The 15,773-nt window shown below is 49.6% G+C and overlaps 3 protein-coding genes across 5 annotated transcripts; 2 read left to right on the top strand and 1 right to left on the bottom strand.

Moving 5' to 3' along the window:
• Positions 1 to 1,440: 1,440 nt before the first annotated feature.
• CBY1 (chibby 1, beta catenin antagonist) lies at positions 1,441 to 3,733 on the top strand. The gene is made up of 4 exons (XM_065742924.1): positions 1,441 to 1,691; positions 2,063 to 2,168; positions 2,249 to 2,364; positions 3,429 to 3,733. Exons 1-4 carry the CDS (start codon positions 1,614 to 1,616, stop codon positions 3,507 to 3,509), a joined length of 381 nt encoding a protein of 126 aa, XP_065598996.1. The 5' UTR covers positions 1,441 to 1,613; the 3' UTR covers positions 3,510 to 3,733.
• Positions 3,734 to 4,062: 329 nt separating this feature from the next.
• On the top strand, positions 4,063 to 5,508 carry TOMM22 (translocase of outer mitochondrial membrane 22). Of its 3 annotated transcripts, none has more exons than XM_065742922.1 (4): positions 4,063 to 4,208; positions 4,303 to 4,422; positions 4,558 to 4,675; positions 5,066 to 5,508. In XM_065742922.1, the coding sequence occupies exons 1-4, from the start codon at positions 4,102 to 4,104 to the stop codon at positions 5,138 to 5,140; spliced, it is 420 nt and encodes a 139-aa protein (XP_065598994.1). In that variant the 5' UTR covers positions 4,063 to 4,101; the 3' UTR covers positions 5,141 to 5,508. The 3 variants fall into 3 exon arrangements, with proteins under 3 accessions (XP_065598994.1, XP_065598995.1, XP_065598993.1); XM_065742923.1 differs by having other exon boundaries at positions 4,063 to 4,212; positions 4,313 to 4,422; XM_065742921.1 differs by having other exon boundaries at positions 4,063 to 4,212; positions 4,304 to 4,422.
• A 2,432-nt stretch (positions 5,509 to 7,940) lies between these two features.
• On the bottom strand, positions 7,941 to 15,701 carry JOSD1 (Josephin domain containing 1). Its single transcript, XM_065742920.1, has 4 exons — positions 14,854 to 15,701; positions 11,049 to 11,177; positions 10,734 to 10,928; positions 7,941 to 8,541 (listed from the first exon to the last, which is right to left on the bottom strand). Exons 1-4 carry the CDS (start codon positions 15,036 to 15,038, stop codon positions 8,442 to 8,444), a joined length of 609 nt encoding a protein of 202 aa, XP_065598992.1. The 5' UTR covers positions 15,039 to 15,701; the 3' UTR covers positions 7,941 to 8,441.
• Between the last annotated feature and the right edge of the window lie 72 nt (positions 15,702 to 15,773).

Below are 15,773 nucleotides of genomic sequence, written 5' to 3'. Positions count from 1 at the left end.
CTGCTATAACAGAAAACAATCCTGCAGTGCATATGAAAAAAAAAAAAAGGCAAGAGAAATGCAATGGAGCTCTAAGACCATCCAAGTTACAGATTCTGCACTGCTAAGGATGCTCCAAAAGAGGCCAAGAACAGCTTGGACCCGTTCCAAAATCCCCACGTTGCCATGTGCCCCATCTTTCATCCCGTCACATTCTCAGCCTCCACCAGATTTCCCAAAGATGTCTTCACACGAGGACACACCATTTCCTTACATGATGGTCAGTGACAGGACAAGGGTGAATGGTTCTAAACTAAAGGAGGGGAGATTTGTTTGAGGTGTTAGGGGGAAGTTTATCGCTGAGAGGAAGCTGTGGGAGTGCCATCTCTGGAGGTTCAAGGCCAGATTGGATGGGGTCCTGGGCAGCCTGAGATGGTGACAGGGAGCCCTGCCCATGGCATGGGGGTGGGACTGGGTGGGCTTTGAGGCCCTGAAAGCCATTCTGTGATTCTGTAAGTACAACATGCAGGTTCTTCACTGTCCGATAAATAAGTTTTTGGAGATCTTAAGTGGCATCCTTAGTTACTGTAGTGGGAAATAGACTGCACTGCATGTCTACTTTCCCACAAAGTAACAGGCACAGGAGGATACACCACAATGCTTTGACCAACCCTAGAGTCAGTCATCAGCCTAGGTTTACGTTGGCTGTTATGAAACATTTCTTCCCAGAAAGAGCAGTGCTGCAGTGGCACAGGCCGCCCAGGGAGGTGGTGGGGTCACTGTCCCTGGTGTGGATGACTGAGGGACATGGTCAGTGGGCACGGTGGGGATGGGCTGCTGGATGGACCAGTGATCTTAGAGGCCTTTTCCAGTCTTCATGGTTCAGTGATTCCATGATCTCCCTCTCGGATGAGCACTAAGGCTGTGAGCTCTGCCCTATCTCCTGCGCTCTGCGCTCCAAACAGCAGCCTTTCACGCTAAGAATGCAAGAGCTAACTTGACCTCTCCCCCTCCCCACCTCTTCTTTCTGTCTTTCCAGATGAATTGCTTCTCAACACTCCCTGCTGAAAATGGTGAGCTCTGACAGAATCCCCTCAAGACCCTGGACGAGACAGTTTGTGTTTATGATATCAACGCTGTATTCGTACAGCACCCATCTTGCTCAGCACACTGGCGAGGCCGCACCTCGAGTGCTGCGCTCAGTTCCGGGCCCCTCACTGCAAGAAAGACGCGGAGTCCCCGGAGCATGCCCAGAGAAGGGCAGCGGAGCTGCGAGGGGTCTGGCCGCCGAAGCCCTACTCGCTCTTCCCCCCACCAGCTCCCCCTGGATGCGCGGATCCCCGCGCCAGGCCCCACGCCCCGGGCAGCAGCGGGGCGGAGCGGCAGGGCCGCGATGTCGCCATGGCGACGCACCGGCCGCAAACCGCCGACGGGCAACGCGGCAGACACACGGTGGCGGGGGCCTCTTCATCTGCTCTTCCCTCGCAAACGGGCCGGCTGCATGCCCGCCGTTTGCCCCCAGCGCGGGCCTTTTGGGTGCTACTCGTTGCGTTCTTGCTGCAGGGTGTAGCCAGCACCTCTGATCCTCCTGCTTGGGACGCAGCCCGGCGCTGGGAGTGTGGCTGTAGGGAGCCATGCCTCTCTTTGGGAGCACCTTCAGCCCTAAGAAGACCCCGCCGCGGAAGGCTGCCTCGCTGTCCAACCTGCACTTGGTGAGTGTTGGGGCTGCGGCTCCGCGCAGGACTTGGGTGGCATCTCCAGTGCGTTTGCTGCCTGCTTGGGTAGGAGAAAGTGCAGACATGATGGTGAGTAACTAGGGAACGAGCGATAGGAACAGAGGCGATGGCTTCAAGTTGTGCCAGGGGAGGTTCAAGTTGGATGTTAGGAAACATATCTTCTCCAAAAAGAGCGGTGCTGCAGTGGCACAGGCTGCCCAGGGAGGTGGAGCAGTCACCGTCCCTGGAAGTGTTCAAGAACTGTGTGGATGTGGCACTGAGGGACATGGACTAATGGTGATGGGTTGATGGCTGACTAGATGATCTTAGAGGACTTTTCCAACCTCCACGACTTCTTCTCTCTGCAGCTGGACAGATCCACCCGTGAGGTCGAGCTGGGCCTGGAGTATGGCACCCCCACTATGAATCTCACTGGGCAGAGCTTCAAGTTTGAGAACGGCCAGTGGGTGGCAGGTAGTGCCGGGCTGCGCAGAGGGCCTGCAGTGCTCACGGCTGGCTGACGGCCCTCTGTGTGGTCTCTTTATTTCCTCCAGAATTAGGAAGCTTCACGGGAGACCGCAGGGAAATGCAGCGCTTGCGCAAACGCAACCAGCAACTGGAGGAGGAAAACAACCTCCTTCGTCTGAAGGTGGATATTCTGCTGGACATGGTGAGTTCTGAACTTCTACCTGCTCCTTGTGGTGGAAATGCTGGTGTGATGGGTGCTGGGAGCTTCAAAGGAAGCGGTTCTTACTGCAGAGAGTGCACTACTCTCCTGATTTATCCCACTGTGCAAGAAAAATTTGGTGCCAAAGTGAACGTGGGAGAACAGTCTCACTTCAGTGCACGATGAGGGGCAGGGCTTGGCTTTAGCAAGTGCTGAGTTGGACAGGAGCCCCTGTAAGTGCTGTGTCAGGTCACAGAGGATTAAAGCTCTAGGATCTTCCTTGAGGCCTGATAAGTGCTCTTAGATCTGTTTTGTATGTAAACCTATGGGTGACAGAATTCCCCAGCACTGAGCTAACCGAAATTCAGCCTTACACAACGATCTTAGCTTTCACGTTTAAGATCTGGAGAGTTTCTTTGCTGAAATAGAATATGTGTATACTCTAGGTATATTGAATGATTTTGCTTTTATGTCTGTCTGAAAAAATAGGTGTTCCTTCAGCATTTTCCTTCTTTACGTTCTTTCCATGTTTTAAATCTGGAAAGTTGCTTTTGTGACTGTGGCACTGCACTTAGCAGAACATGTAGCTGCCCTCCAGGTTCTCTGGACTGTCTCGGTGAAGTGTGAAGCCTCAGCTTCTGTGTCACAAAAATACAGATACTCTCACAGAATCACAGAATTGTAGGGGTTGGAAGGGACCTCTAGAGATCATGCAGTCCATCCCCCCTGCCAAAGTAGCTCCCTAGCCCAGGTTGCACAGGTAGGTGTCCAGGTGGGTCTTGGATGTCTCCAGAGAAGGAGACTCCACCGCCTCTCTATGCAGCTGTGCCAGTGCTCTGTCACTGCACTGTGAAGAAGTTCCCACGCACGTTTATGCACAACTTCGCTTCAGTTTGTGGCCATTTCCCCTTGTCCTATCACCATGCACTGCTGAGAAGAGTCCCTTTGCCTCCCACACATGACACCTTTGGAAAGATTGTGCCACAAAACACAGAGTGTAATTGGAAAAGTTTCTGGTAGGGCAGTGCTTGAAGGAGCGCGTTACTGTTGTTCACTGTGCCTTGCAGCTCTCTGAGACCACCGCTGAGTCCCACCTGATGGAGAAGGAGCTGGAGGAGCTGAAGAGTCACACCCGGAGGAGGAAGTGAACGGAGCGGTGGCTGGGGAGGAGGGAGCAGGAGGTCTTGTAAGACCTTCCCTGTTCCTGCAGGCAGGGACTGGCTTGGGTGTCCAGGCTGTATTGGTACCAAATATAGATTGCTTCACGGGACGAGATGCTTGCGGTATTGCATCGGTACTGTGTAAGGGTGCCTCCACATCCCAGTACGTCGCATTGTGCACTGTTCAACAACACTCATGTTCGTTCTCAGAGCACTTTACTTTTCGGCACTCACGGCTCTTAGCCACGGGTACACGTGCTCCGCAGCAAGCTGGCAGAACCCTGTAAGCAGGGATCTGTGCCATGGCAGATGCCTAGATGCACAGCCCGGCTTTGTGCAAGGCCTTTGGCGAGCGGGGCGCTGGTCTCGCTTGTTCCCGAGCGTTCGGCATCGTTTACGTGAAAACTCACATTAAAACGTTCGTTGAAACCCAAATCAAAGGGCGTCTGTCTTCATTTGGGGAGTGGTACCTCCGGGCCGTCGGGCGGCGCTGTGCGGGGCCCCTTTCTGACGGTGCCGCTCCGTCCGCAGTTCCGCTTCCGGCGGCTAACTGACCGCTCCGTCCCTGGTGGTGCTGGTGATGGCTGCCCCTGCGTCCCTGTCCCCGGAGGAGCTGCTGCCCAAGGGCGGCGCGGGCAAGGCCGAGGAGCTGGAGGACGAGCTGGAGGACGACGACGACGACGACGACGAGGTAGCGCGGCGGCGGGCCGGGCCGGGAGGGCCGCGTGAGCGGGGTGACCCCGTCGGGCGCTGCAGGCCTGACGCCGCGCTGTCGCCCGCAGCTGGACGAGACTCTGGCGGAGCGGCTGTGGGGGCTGACCGAGATGTTCCCCGAGAGCGTGCGCTCGGCGGCCGGAGCCACCTTCGACTTGTCGCTGGCGATAGCGCAGAAGATGTACAGGTGAGGGGCGGGGGGACCCGCGGGCCGCAGAGGGCGGGTGGTTCCGGCAGGGAGAGGGGGAGCGAAGGAGGGGTCCAAGTGCTGGTCCGGCTTGCCGCTGAGATTCGTTCCCCTAATGCGTTTTCTCCCGCACAGATTCTCTAGGGCAGCTCTGTGGATTGGGACCACCTCCTTCATGATTTTAGTTCTTCCCGTCGTGTTTGAAACCGAAAAGCTGCAGATGGAGCAACAGCAGCAGCTGCAGCAGCGACAGGTGAGGCTGGAGCTCCGCCGCCCACCCTCACCGCTGTTGGGTGTGGCTGTGGCTGCCTGCACGGCCCCGCAGCGATCAGTTGGTGCCGCAGCTCTGGAAGCGAGAAGCGAAAGCGATGCGGTTGATGGCGTTGGCTCGCTCAGCCCGTGCTCTGATTGCATCCCGCAGTGGCAGTGGCACGAGGCAGCTTCCTCTTGGCGTGCGCAGCTGCATCCAGACCCGCAGGTGTGGGTTTGGCAAGGTCAAGCTCTGAACCTGGAGGTTGTTGAGGAAAGGGCTACGTGCCTGATCCCAAGGGTGGAGGCTGCCTCGCTGTGCTCTCCCGGTCCTGTGGGGGGGGTAGTGATGTTCATCCTCCTCATGGCTTCTAACAGATGCTCTCTCTTACAGATTCTCTTAGGACCCAACACGGGGCTGTCTGGGGGCATGCCAGGGGCCCTGCCTCCACTTTCCGGAAAAATCTAACTCGCTGAAGCCGCGTTGGATTTGTATCATGTGGGAAGACCTTGAGATTATGATATATTGAACTGTTGATTTGTTGGGTCAGGGCGTTTTAGTTTTATTTTTGGTTATATTTTGGGACATTGACCTGTTCATACTGTGGGGGAGGGGGGGAAAGCCCCCTGTCCGGACCTGATGATGGCTCCTGTCTGCATTCTTCCCCTGTAGAAGTCACGAGTCTTTTCTTTTGTTCAATCAGTACACCGTAATCAGTTACAGAGACTTGAAATGGTGGAGTTCCTGTTCTGGACTCCTTGCCTCCCAGAAGAACCACCTTGAGGTACAAGTCAGGCTTCAGATGGCAGCAGTCAAACAAAACTCCTTTCCTGGTTAACTCATCAGTGACAGAACAAGAAGCAACTCTCCCAGCAGATGAAGCCAAGGAAGGAGGAGGGTTGAAGGGTATCTGTACCCCGTGGAAGAGAATTCTCTGGGAAGATGTGTGTGCAAATACTTTCACTGCAACATCATGTGTGTGCGTGTGTGAATACCAAGGGAGTGACAGAGGGGGTTAATGAAAAATCACATCAGTGCTGATCCTGTGTCATAAAGTAGAACTTCAGAAATGGGCTGCGTATTTTTTTGTATTGAATATTAAATAAATCCAACCTGAGCAGTGTGGTTTTAATAGACGTTCCTTGAAGAGGTTTGCTTCTTTCCTGGAGCACTGGTGCTGTATGAGTAGAAGTGGTTCTGCCCTTCCAGTTCACGTGCAGTATCCGCGCTGGGGAAGGGGCTCAAAAAACGTGGGTTAAATTAATGGAGTTCTCAAAGAGGTGCTTGAATTTCTGTCCTCCACTCTACTAGGTCTCAAGGTTCTTAATTCAACAGTATTCAGTTTTATAACCAAAGAAAAAAAAAGTTTATTTTTCCTTTACATACTTTGTTACAGAACAACTCAGTTGAACATACAGAAGCAATAAGACATTTATATGGAAATGTTTTTTTTTCCTTTTTTTCATATTTGGTTAAACAAAATACATCTCTGTAAACAAACCCAAGACAAGGCTCTAACAAAAACCAAACAAGCAAGAAAACAAACTTGGGCTTTCCCCACTCCCAGGCAGTGGGACTGGAACTGGTCTGCCCACCCTCTGTCCAGCAGCCTTGCTTGCCCCAGGGGTGTGATCATTCAGTTTCCCTTTACCTGAGCAGCTGGATCATTTTTCCCCCACAGGAGAGGTGCTGACATACAAGGAGAGGAAAGTAGCCCCAAAATATTTTAAAACATCTTTGCATATTGTGCAGTGCTCCATTGGCTTGCAGTTTCCATGCAAACGGTTTCTCCAAAGTGCGGTTTTACGCAGCATAGAAAATGTTGCTGTTGAGATACAGTTTTTTCCTCCCCCTTCCTCTCTTGAAATGGCTTCAAGTCATGAGCAGAACGCCTGCAGGCTTCGCATTCTGCTTGTAAAGTGTTTAAAAACTCTGCCAGCTGGTATTGGTCATTGGAATGTGTTATGAAACAGGACTTGTTCTAGAAACGCTGGGTATTTAAAACATAAGAGCCACTTGCCCTTGACTTCTGGAGGCTGTGCTCAGAAGACTGCAAAATGGTGCTTGCAGGATGTCCAGGGCTCAGTGAACGCCACACTCATCCCATCGTCACACTGCCTCTGGTCTTGGTGACAAGGTGCGAGTTAGCAGACTCTTGCTCGGCTTCAAACACCTGCTCGTGCTTTGCTGAGCTCTCAAGAGACAAGCAACTGAGAAAAGGTAGTTACAGCCCACAGCCCTCCTTCTGAAAGCCCCAACACCACAAGAACGAGACTTTCCTACCTGGCAGAGCAGAGTCATTCCAGCTCCATCCCTTTCCAGCAATTATTAGCTGAGCTCTTATGTGCATAAAGACAGAAGCACACAGCAGCTCAGCCAGGAAGAGCTAAATGCAAGGAGCCCTGTTCTCAACTTAGTGCTTCCTCCTGCTTGGAAGCAACAACTGAGCCAAAACCTACCCAGGTGACAGAGAAAGAACAGACCAAGATCCCTCTCAAAGGCTCCACGACTCATCACTTTTTTCCCCCCCCATGGAAAGAAGGGGAGGAAAAAGCAATTCACTCATGAATGGAATGTTCCTCAGCCAACACTAAAAGAGAAGTTGGTCCAACCACCAGGCCTCCCTCCTCTCTAACACCTGATGATTCTGGTGGACCCTCTGCATCTCCCACATTGGCTGCTAATGACTATAAAGAGGCAAAAGTTGACTATTGTGAGACTTCCCTCCTCAAGCAACGTTTTTTTCCCCCCTCTTGTGACCAGCTCACACGTAGGAAAGCTCCTTCTGGGACATTCTGCGTGGCATTTGTGACCATGAGCTAGACTTCTTGAAAGAGGAAAATAAGGGAATTAATTCCTCTTAAAACCCCTTCAGATTTTACTCTTCTTTCCAAGCAGTCCCTAAACTACTGGGTGTTCATGCAGAAAACCAAAATAGCTTCAGATGTTATAAAAAATTAAAATTAAAACCCAGTGTAGCACAAAACCCAGGCAGACTTCAGCCTCTATTTCAGAAACCTGATACTCCCTCATTATCCCATGTCTGTTGTTTTCTCACTGCCTTAGCTAGCCACGTACTGCCAAACAACCACTTGGTCACATATGTAAATCTTTGGAGATACTGGGGAAGAATCATCTTAGCTACCCAAAGAAATTCCTGAAAGGTTACTTCTTTTTCCTGCTCCCCCCCCCTCTAATTCTTGGGGCAAATCATCCCTACAAAGCAGAGGGTCATGTTGAACACCATATCATTCCTAGCGTTTATCATTCCTAGTGTTTTGAGAGTGTCCTGAGAGACCCTTAGAAGTTGCAATCACCTTCACAACAACTTGTTTTGGAGGGAGAGGCTTGCGAAGGAGCAACAGCATGCTCGGCCCCTGCTCCTCCCCAGCAAGCTCTAAAGAAACACTGTGTAGCCATACGCAGCCTTGGGCAACATAAAGAGAGGTCAGAGGCTTCCAGAAAACCTGGCCCCAAAGCACAGCTTTAGAGAGGGCAACGCCTTCTAGTTAGAAGAAGGGCACGCAGCTCATTCACCTTTGCAATCAGTGACTGGCTTCCAGTTTCCTCCACTCTGCCCTCAGTACTCCCCCACCCACTACTGCCAGTGTCCTATGCCACCGCCCTATTGCACCAAGGAAGAAAGGAAAGAGCCTAACAAAGGAAGTTTCAAAAGAGAAAGAGTTGGGGCACCCATTATCCAGGTTTCAGGACATCACGAATTCCATGAAGGGGCAGAGCTGTAGTGAGAGGACAGAGTTGGTCTGGGTCACACGTCAGCTCTCCAACTCTGATGTGCTTCCACCTCCTCTGGCACCACCAGCAGGAGTTCACAGTTCTTTCCTCTTAGCTGGTGTTTCAAAAATTTCCTGCAGTAAGGAGAAACAGGAATAAGCACAACTGAATGTAGAACCTCATCATCTTCTACAACTAAACATAGCTATGCAAATACGACAAGGAACGGGAGGAACGTCTTCTCACCTTCAGTTATTTTCTGACAGAGAACTGAACAAAAGCACTAGATTTAACACTCCTCTACTACTGCAGAATCAGACAGACACGATCACTTCAGCTGAGAAATCTGCATAGATGTCACTCCCTAATTTTCCAAGATGGTAAAAAGAGTTAAAAGCAAACAAACAGTTTCTACAGGTCTCCAAGACCAAGAATCACACTGTAAAGTAACTTCAAATCTGGCATGTTTGTAGAGAAAATGAGCAGAAAACAAAAGCAAAACACTATCATTGGGATGTCCTCATCACAGGTCACAGCAGCACAGAGTACCACTCAGTCATCTGACAGAGTTCTGCAGCCCCTTCCTATCCATAAGCTTCTTCTCATAGGAAATCTGGATTCAATTCAATAACTATTAAATTCAAATAAATGGTTTCTCCAGTATCTTTCAGCCCAACTTCCAAAATTCACCACCTAGGAAGTCTCTACTTATTGCTGAACAGCACACTCAACTTGAACAAAAAAAAACCCCTCTAATCACTCCTGCACAATAGACCCACTACTCTGTTGTTCTACCCTGGAAGCTCACAAAAGGTTTATACTCGATTTGTAAAGACTGGAATGATATGACAGGTGCTGGAAATACTGCTATATGCAATCCTTAAGTTAGAACAAGTCTAGTTGAGACAGCAATGCCATTTGTACTCTTTAGAACAGGACAGAATGGCAGCAGAATGACAACTAAGGACAGATGAGGTTTTACAGTCAAAGCAAATGACACCAACCATCTTGTGGCAAGATGGAAGAGAGGAGGGGAGTCAAACCAGGTGTGCAACACATACTGAAATAGACAAGCAGTCAAGAATAGGGCTGCACTCGTAATCTGAAGAGGTTTTGCTGGGAGCACAGTACTGAAGAGGGAAAGGAATGCTCATGATCTGACATCCAAGGACATAGCGAGGCACAGCACATCTAGTTGCAGGCATCATTCACTAGTGCCAGACTTGGCCTCTACATTCATTGCTAGTGACAGAGCCAGCCCTGTAAGAGTTGAAATTAGGAAACCTCTGCTGGCTTAAGTGTTTTCCTAGCCTCACACAAATAAAGTATAAATTATATTGGGCTTGTGCAGAGAAGCTTTTACAGTGGGAAGGGCTGCCCAGCAGCTACCCCACATCAGAGGGGACCCACTGCTGACCAGAGCTGACATAAGCAACGCTGGCTGTGCTCTTGGAGAACAGATTTAAGATAGGAGAAAAAAAAACACCGCACAACATCAGCTGGGAGAGAGAAGAGATAAGATAGCCCTGCAGGCAAATCAGAGGAGCAGATCACACGCAAAGCCTGATCTTCCCACAGCCCAGGAGAGGCTCATAGAGGAGCAGGCTGTCCCGCTGTCCCTCCACTGTCCCCACCATGCAGAGCAGTGTAGCCACAGAGAAGCCCATGGTGCAGCAGTGGATGCAACCTCAAGGAGGCACAGCCCATGGACTAGACCTGCAGCCTGTGGGGCAAGAGAGATGGGGGGCTGTCACCCAGCAGAACAGATCCTGAAGGGTGGGCCCTCTGGTGTGGTGCCACATTGGAACAGTGCTTGGAGAGCTGCAGCCTGTGGGAAGCCCATGTGGGATGACTTTGGGAAGGACTGCATACTGTGGGAGGGACCCCACACTCACATAAGGGCAGAATGACTACAGATCAGCAGAGATGAAGTCTTACGGTCTGACTACAGCTCCCATTCCCCTGAACCTCTTTGGGGGTGGAAGGGAAGGTGTTTTAAGTTTGCTTTTAGCTCTCACTGCTCTACTCTGTTAATAGTAGACAATAAATCTCCATATGCTGAGTCTGTTTTGCCCATGATGGTAACCTTTGAGTGATCTCCCTGTCCTTACTTTTTCCTCCACTGTTCTTCTGAGGAGGAGTAGTGCTGGAGCTGAACTTCCCAATAGTATAAAACCACCACACAAATGTAAGTGAATCTTATTACCATCAAATATTTGATACTGCAATTCAGCCATAAGTGTTAAGAACAAAATTCCCCCCTTCCAGCAGGGAAGACCTGGATACAAACCCACAAACACGTGACAAGGGGGTGGGGAAGATTTACCTGAGCTCACTTTCACCTCCAATCCACTCAGGCATCTTGAGTTTGGAGTCGAGGTTATAGTAAGTGCCTCCCACCTCCCGGACGCAGATCCAGTGCTGCCGCTTGAGGGGGAGCTTCAAGGGACCCCAGCAAAGGCTGGAGGGCAGATTCATGATGAAGCCCATCACGTTAGACAGGGCAATGACATTAACATCCCTAGAAGGGTACAGAAAATGAACAACAAGATTACGTTCTGGTACTTGAATGACATCTGGTTCTTGTTTCTTTTTTAGTTCCACAGTTAGCCATCTCAGGAATTACATGATTTCTCAATACCTGCGCTTGTCCCACCAAACTGCCTCATATCCTTTGGTCTGAAGTGCTGCCATGATCACGTTCACATCATAGTTCCCATTCCCTAGCATGCTCTTCTTGTGTGGTGTTACCATGGTGTTGGGAGACAGCCTGCAAACAGAACAAGAGCCGCTCTAGCAGGTGCTTGGCAAACCCAGATTCCAAAATTGCTGTATAACTTAAAGCCTGTTTTCAGGGAATATGCTTGCTTAAAAGTGAACTGATTCATCTGCCCTTTCTCCCTTAAAAACAAGAAGCTGAGAAGGCTAAAGAATGCATTAACAATTACTTTGATGAGTAAAACATCCAAGGATCCTGGCTCTGATGCGAAAGATGCAAAACATTCCACCTGCACTGAATTGATATTTCAGAATGCCAGTTTGCCATCTAGAACAACAGCAATCACAACTTCAAACTTGAACAGACAACATCAGTCTTCCACAGCAGAAGAGATCACAAGGCCCAGGGTGGGTTGCCTGCTCTCACCTAGTCCCCACTGATAAATGAAAAGAATTCGGGCTTGAAGGTTTCTAAAGCATTGCCATTATCCAAAAGAGGCAAGACAGCCTTTGGTGTCTACAAATACAGAAAATGGATGCAAGTGGGTGCAAGGCATAACAGATATAGACAGAAAACCAACAAAAAAAAACAGCCAGATAATTTCACTGTTCTGCTTCCCCTCTCCTCCCAGGATAAACACTGTAAGAAGAGAAAATCACAAGGCAGTGAGTTAATGTGAGGAGGACAAATTGGCTTCAGCAGCTGGGAGGATGAGCACAGAGGGAAACCAGGAGCCCAGAAGAGCAAGGTCATGCAATGCCAAACTGGAGAATACCAAGCCTGACTCTTTCGATTGGTAAGGACTCCACTAGCTCTGCAGGCACAAGGTTCAGATGTTTTGTGGCACCAGATACCCATGTTTCCTCTGCCTTTCCTTCGTGGCAGCTCTGACCCCCAGTACTCCACTGACCTGCTGAGTATTACATTTCAGACCAAGCAAGGCAAGATGAAGTACAGACAGGTAACCTTCCACTACAGCTCTATTCTCTTGCAGGGCAGCTAACGGCAGCAGAACAGCCTAAAACAATGTGGCAACATGAAAACCTATTAATATCTGCCACTGAGCAGCTCTGAGCAAGGCAGCGACATTTTCAGAAAACATAGTTCCCAGTCTCCAGATCTCTGCTGCATCTTACAAACCACGGAGATGCTACTTTAGCTTGTCACAGCCCTTCCAGCATCGCCATAAAGCAAGATCACTGAGCTACAACTAATTCCTCAAGAACATTGCTTCAACCTATTAACTCACGAGCACTGGCAAACAAGGAAATCCTTCCAATTAAGAGCCCTTTGGTTTGCACAAGCACCCTCTTGTGGCTCAGTTTTCCAAAGACTAGCTTATTCGCAGGCTGAAAGAAGGCACTTATCTTTGTTTTCTCCTGTAAATTATAGAGGCCCAGAAATGAGATAAAAAACAAAGGTAACACTCAGAACTGCTACTCACAAGAAAGCCTTCATCAAAACCTCGATACACTTCTGCTCATGTACACATCCATAGGGCACACAACCATCAGCTGAAGGATTCTGACTAAACAAGGAACAATAAAGTTATTTACTCAGAGACTAATCGGGGCAAGACTAACAAAGCTGAGCAGAGCTACAGGCAATGATTCTGAGTTTCCCAAAGCACAAACCTTCATCAACTCCAACATAAGGCTGTCTTTTCTAACCAAATCTCAATAAACAGACTCAAGTGAAGTGGCTTTGTTGGCATCTCCACACAACAGCAATAAGGAGCCTTACCTCCTGAAACAAAAGCCAGGGAAACATAAAAAAAAGATTCTCATATTAGAGGAACGGAGAGAGGGAGGGCTACAGAATCAGAGGGGAGCTTAGGACATGTTTCAGCATACACTCAAGATGATGATAATAATCACACCACACTGGCCCGGAGCAATGGGCCGCAGCACAAGGGAAATGAATGATTAAGCAATGCACTTCAATTATTTTTCAGGGGATGTGGTCAGAGCAAGGGAAAGCTTAAGCTTATTTGTGATTCCATTACCATGTCAACACAAAGCTTAAAAAACACGATGCCTAGCGACATATTTGTAGCTTATTAAAATACTCATCAGTCTTTTGTCACATTCAGTTAAACACAGCTTATGTCTAGACATAGGCAAGACACGTGGAAAAATGATGCACAAAATGTGGCTAAGACCACGCTACTTAAAGTCGAGCCAAAGAGCTAGAAACAAGCACTAACTCCACAGAGCGACAAAGGAGGCAGAAATTGTTATGCATTCCTCATAGCTCATCCATTTAGAATATTCTGAGTTGGAAGGAACCCACAAGGATCACAGAGTCCAGCTCCTGGCTCCACAGGACCACCTAAATTCAAACCATATTTTTGAGAGTGCTGTCCAAACGTTGCTTCAAATACTGTTGTGGGGTTGAATCACTCTGCCTATCATGATCTGAATATTAAAAAGAGACAACATCAGTTTGGAATTTAAGAAATTCTCCCTTTCAGGGCAGGAGGTCTCACAAGATGAGCATATCAACACTTCCTGAGAAGCTCCATGCTGCACACTAACTCTCTCTCACCAGGCCCAATGAAAACCAACTAATTAGATCATCACGCCACTTCTACCACAAGAACTGGCTCTGTTTACTTCAGGCCAGTAGAAATACATCTGTGATTACAGCTCTGACAATTGCTGCTCTGGAACAAAACCACAGAGCCTTTCTGCTGGACAAAGAGTGCCTTCAAAATGCTGTTGATCAGCTCCTCTTCATGAATAGGAATTTTATTCGCAGTGCTATTGTAAACAGCACTTCCATCTGATATTTGCAGCTGCCCATTACCACATTCTGTTCTTTTATCATTTTTAGGGTGATAACAACAGGGCAGAGAACTCTGACCAACAGCACCCGCAGCCTAACTGCTGCCACGGAGCGCCATTCCCTGTGCCTCACTAACACAACCTGCTGCCAGCTACTGGAGAATACTGAGAGCAGACTCCATTTACTACCACATTCCTTAGCTTCATCCATTAAAGTCATCAAAATTTTCGAAGGCACCCTCAGGAGAATCTCCACAAAGCATTACACAACATAAAACAAACACCCAGCCAAATGAGTTATTTTGCAGGGCACGTTCACCATCTACAACACCCCGTGTGAGACTTAAGAAAACCTTTTTTAATTATGTGAAGCTGCCAGGAAGCGTTCAGCAACACTGCAGAAAATATGGATCTAGCTACAGAAATTAAATCACGTTTGGTAAGCAGGATCTCACTGCCAGGAAAAAAAAAAATAGGTGTACTATTTGAAGAACTTCATTTAACTGCTTGAGTAAGCTGAGAAGTTTTAATGACCAACATCTTTGAAGTTCTACAGTACTAAACTGAGACGTTTTCACAATGATCCCTTTCTCATCCTGGCCACCCTCACTTCCCAAATTTGCTACTACATGAACACAGAGACAGGAGGCAGGAGCAGAAAACAGGATGCGTTAAGGTGGATGCAGTGCAACTGCATGGCAGCATTTGCAATAAAGCTCTTGGACCCAGACACAGCAAGTTGAATAGTCTGAGAAAGAAGAAAGAGAGGATTTCCATGTAAAAAAGGGAAAAATAAAAGAGGAAAGGAACGGGTTAAAACAAGCTACACTCAGCGTGAGGCAGTAGTATATTCCAAATGCTTCTATTTGTGCCCAAAAATAAGACCTGCAAATCTAAGCACCAAAGGAAGCAAAGGTTTCTGCCAGTGCAGAATGCTGTACCTCTGAAAAATCTCCTGTAGGGTTTCCCTAGTGAAGGCATTGCTGTCCTGGAAGACATTGTTGAGGGCATGGAGGGCACACAGCTCCCTGCGCTGCTTCTCGTGGTAAATATGTAGTGGCGGCCGCTGGGGCTGCTCTGGGGACTCCAATTTGGCCTTGTCACCTTTCCATGGCACGCAACTCATCTTTTCGCAGGGTGGATGGCGAGCAGGTGGCGAGAAACACAGGAGGCCGAGGTCTCTTCCTCAGAGTCACAGCAGCAGTACTCAACCCCTTTATTTTACAGGCAGGGGCTACTTCCAGCTCACCAACACCCCTCTCGTGCTTCAGTTTATTCAGTAACCGCCTCTGACGGCTGGCTTGAAAAACCACCTCCTTCCTCCCATAGCCGATACAATGCCCCACACCCCCAAAACCAAACCAACACCGCCAAGACAGGCAACCAGAAGATACGGATCCCGTCAGTCTCAAGGTGCAAGCTGGATGCTACCACACCGCTCCTTTTCTTCCATGTCCGGTACCCAGCGCAGGCCGCACGGAGAGGACACCCCACAGGGCCGAGCTCACGGCGCGGGCCCGCCCCGGGGGCACGGATGAGGCCGGGGTCCTCTCAGCTGCCCTCCTCCATCGCCGCGGGCAGGGCCAGCTCCAGGATGCCAAAGCAGCCGCCTCCTCCTAGGCCATGCAGCAGAGCTGCGGGCTCCGCTGCGCCCAGCCGGCCGCCCCGCACCTCCGCCCGAGAGAAACCTCCGCCAGGGGCGGGCAGGGCCCGCACAGAGCCCAGAAGAACCACCGCTCCCGGACACGGCCTCCTCACCCCAACAGCGACGGCGCATGCGCCCCTCACCTTCCTCCTCTACTGCGCTGAGGGGTTTTCTGTCAGGAGCCCCACAGGCACTCGGCGCGCTCCATTGGTCGAT

The sequence above is a fragment of the Cyrtonyx montezumae genome, unplaced genomic scaffold (assembly GCF_038088225.1).
Source record: "Cyrtonyx montezumae isolate F1298 unplaced genomic scaffold, pur_monq_1.0 scaffold_3, whole genome shotgun sequence".
Classification (NCBI taxonomy): domain Eukaryota; kingdom Metazoa; phylum Chordata; class Aves; order Galliformes; family Odontophoridae; genus Cyrtonyx; species Cyrtonyx montezumae.
This window is presented reverse-complemented; position numbering and strand designations above follow the sequence as displayed.

Coding starts and splice junctions, on each gene's coding strand:
- JOSD1 (XM_065742920.1), bottom strand. CDS start 15,038: ATGAGTTGCGTGCCATGGAAAGGTGACAAGGCCAAATTGGAGTCCCCA. Junction 10,929..11,048: donor GTTTGGTGGGACAAGCGCAG/GTATTGAGAAAT, acceptor GTACCCTTCTAG/GGATGTTAATGTCATTGCCC. Junction 8,542..10,733: donor GGAGGTGAAAGTGAGCTCAG/GTAAATCTTCCC, acceptor TCCTTACTGCAG/GAAATTTTTGAAACACCAGC.
- CBY1 (XM_065742924.1), top strand. CDS start 1,614: ATGCCTCTCTTTGGGAGCACCTTCAGCCCTAAGAAGACCCCGCCGCGG. Junction 1,692..2,062: donor CGCTGTCCAACCTGCACTTG/GTGAGTGTTGGG, acceptor TTCTCTCTGCAG/CTGGACAGATCCACCCGTGA. Junction 2,365..3,428: donor TGGATATTCTGCTGGACATG/GTGAGTTCTGAA, acceptor TGTGCCTTGCAG/CTCTCTGAGACCACCGCTGA.
- TOMM22 (XM_065742921.1), top strand. CDS start 4,102: ATGGCTGCCCCTGCGTCCCTGTCCCCGGAGGAGCTGCTGCCCAAGGGC. Junction 4,213..4,303: donor ACGACGACGACGACGACGAG/GTAGCGCGGCGG, acceptor TGTCGCCCGCAG/CTGGACGAGACTCTGGCGGA. Junction 4,676..5,065: donor AGCAGCTGCAGCAGCGACAG/GTGAGGCTGGAG, acceptor TCTCTCTTACAG/ATTCTCTTAGGACCCAACAC.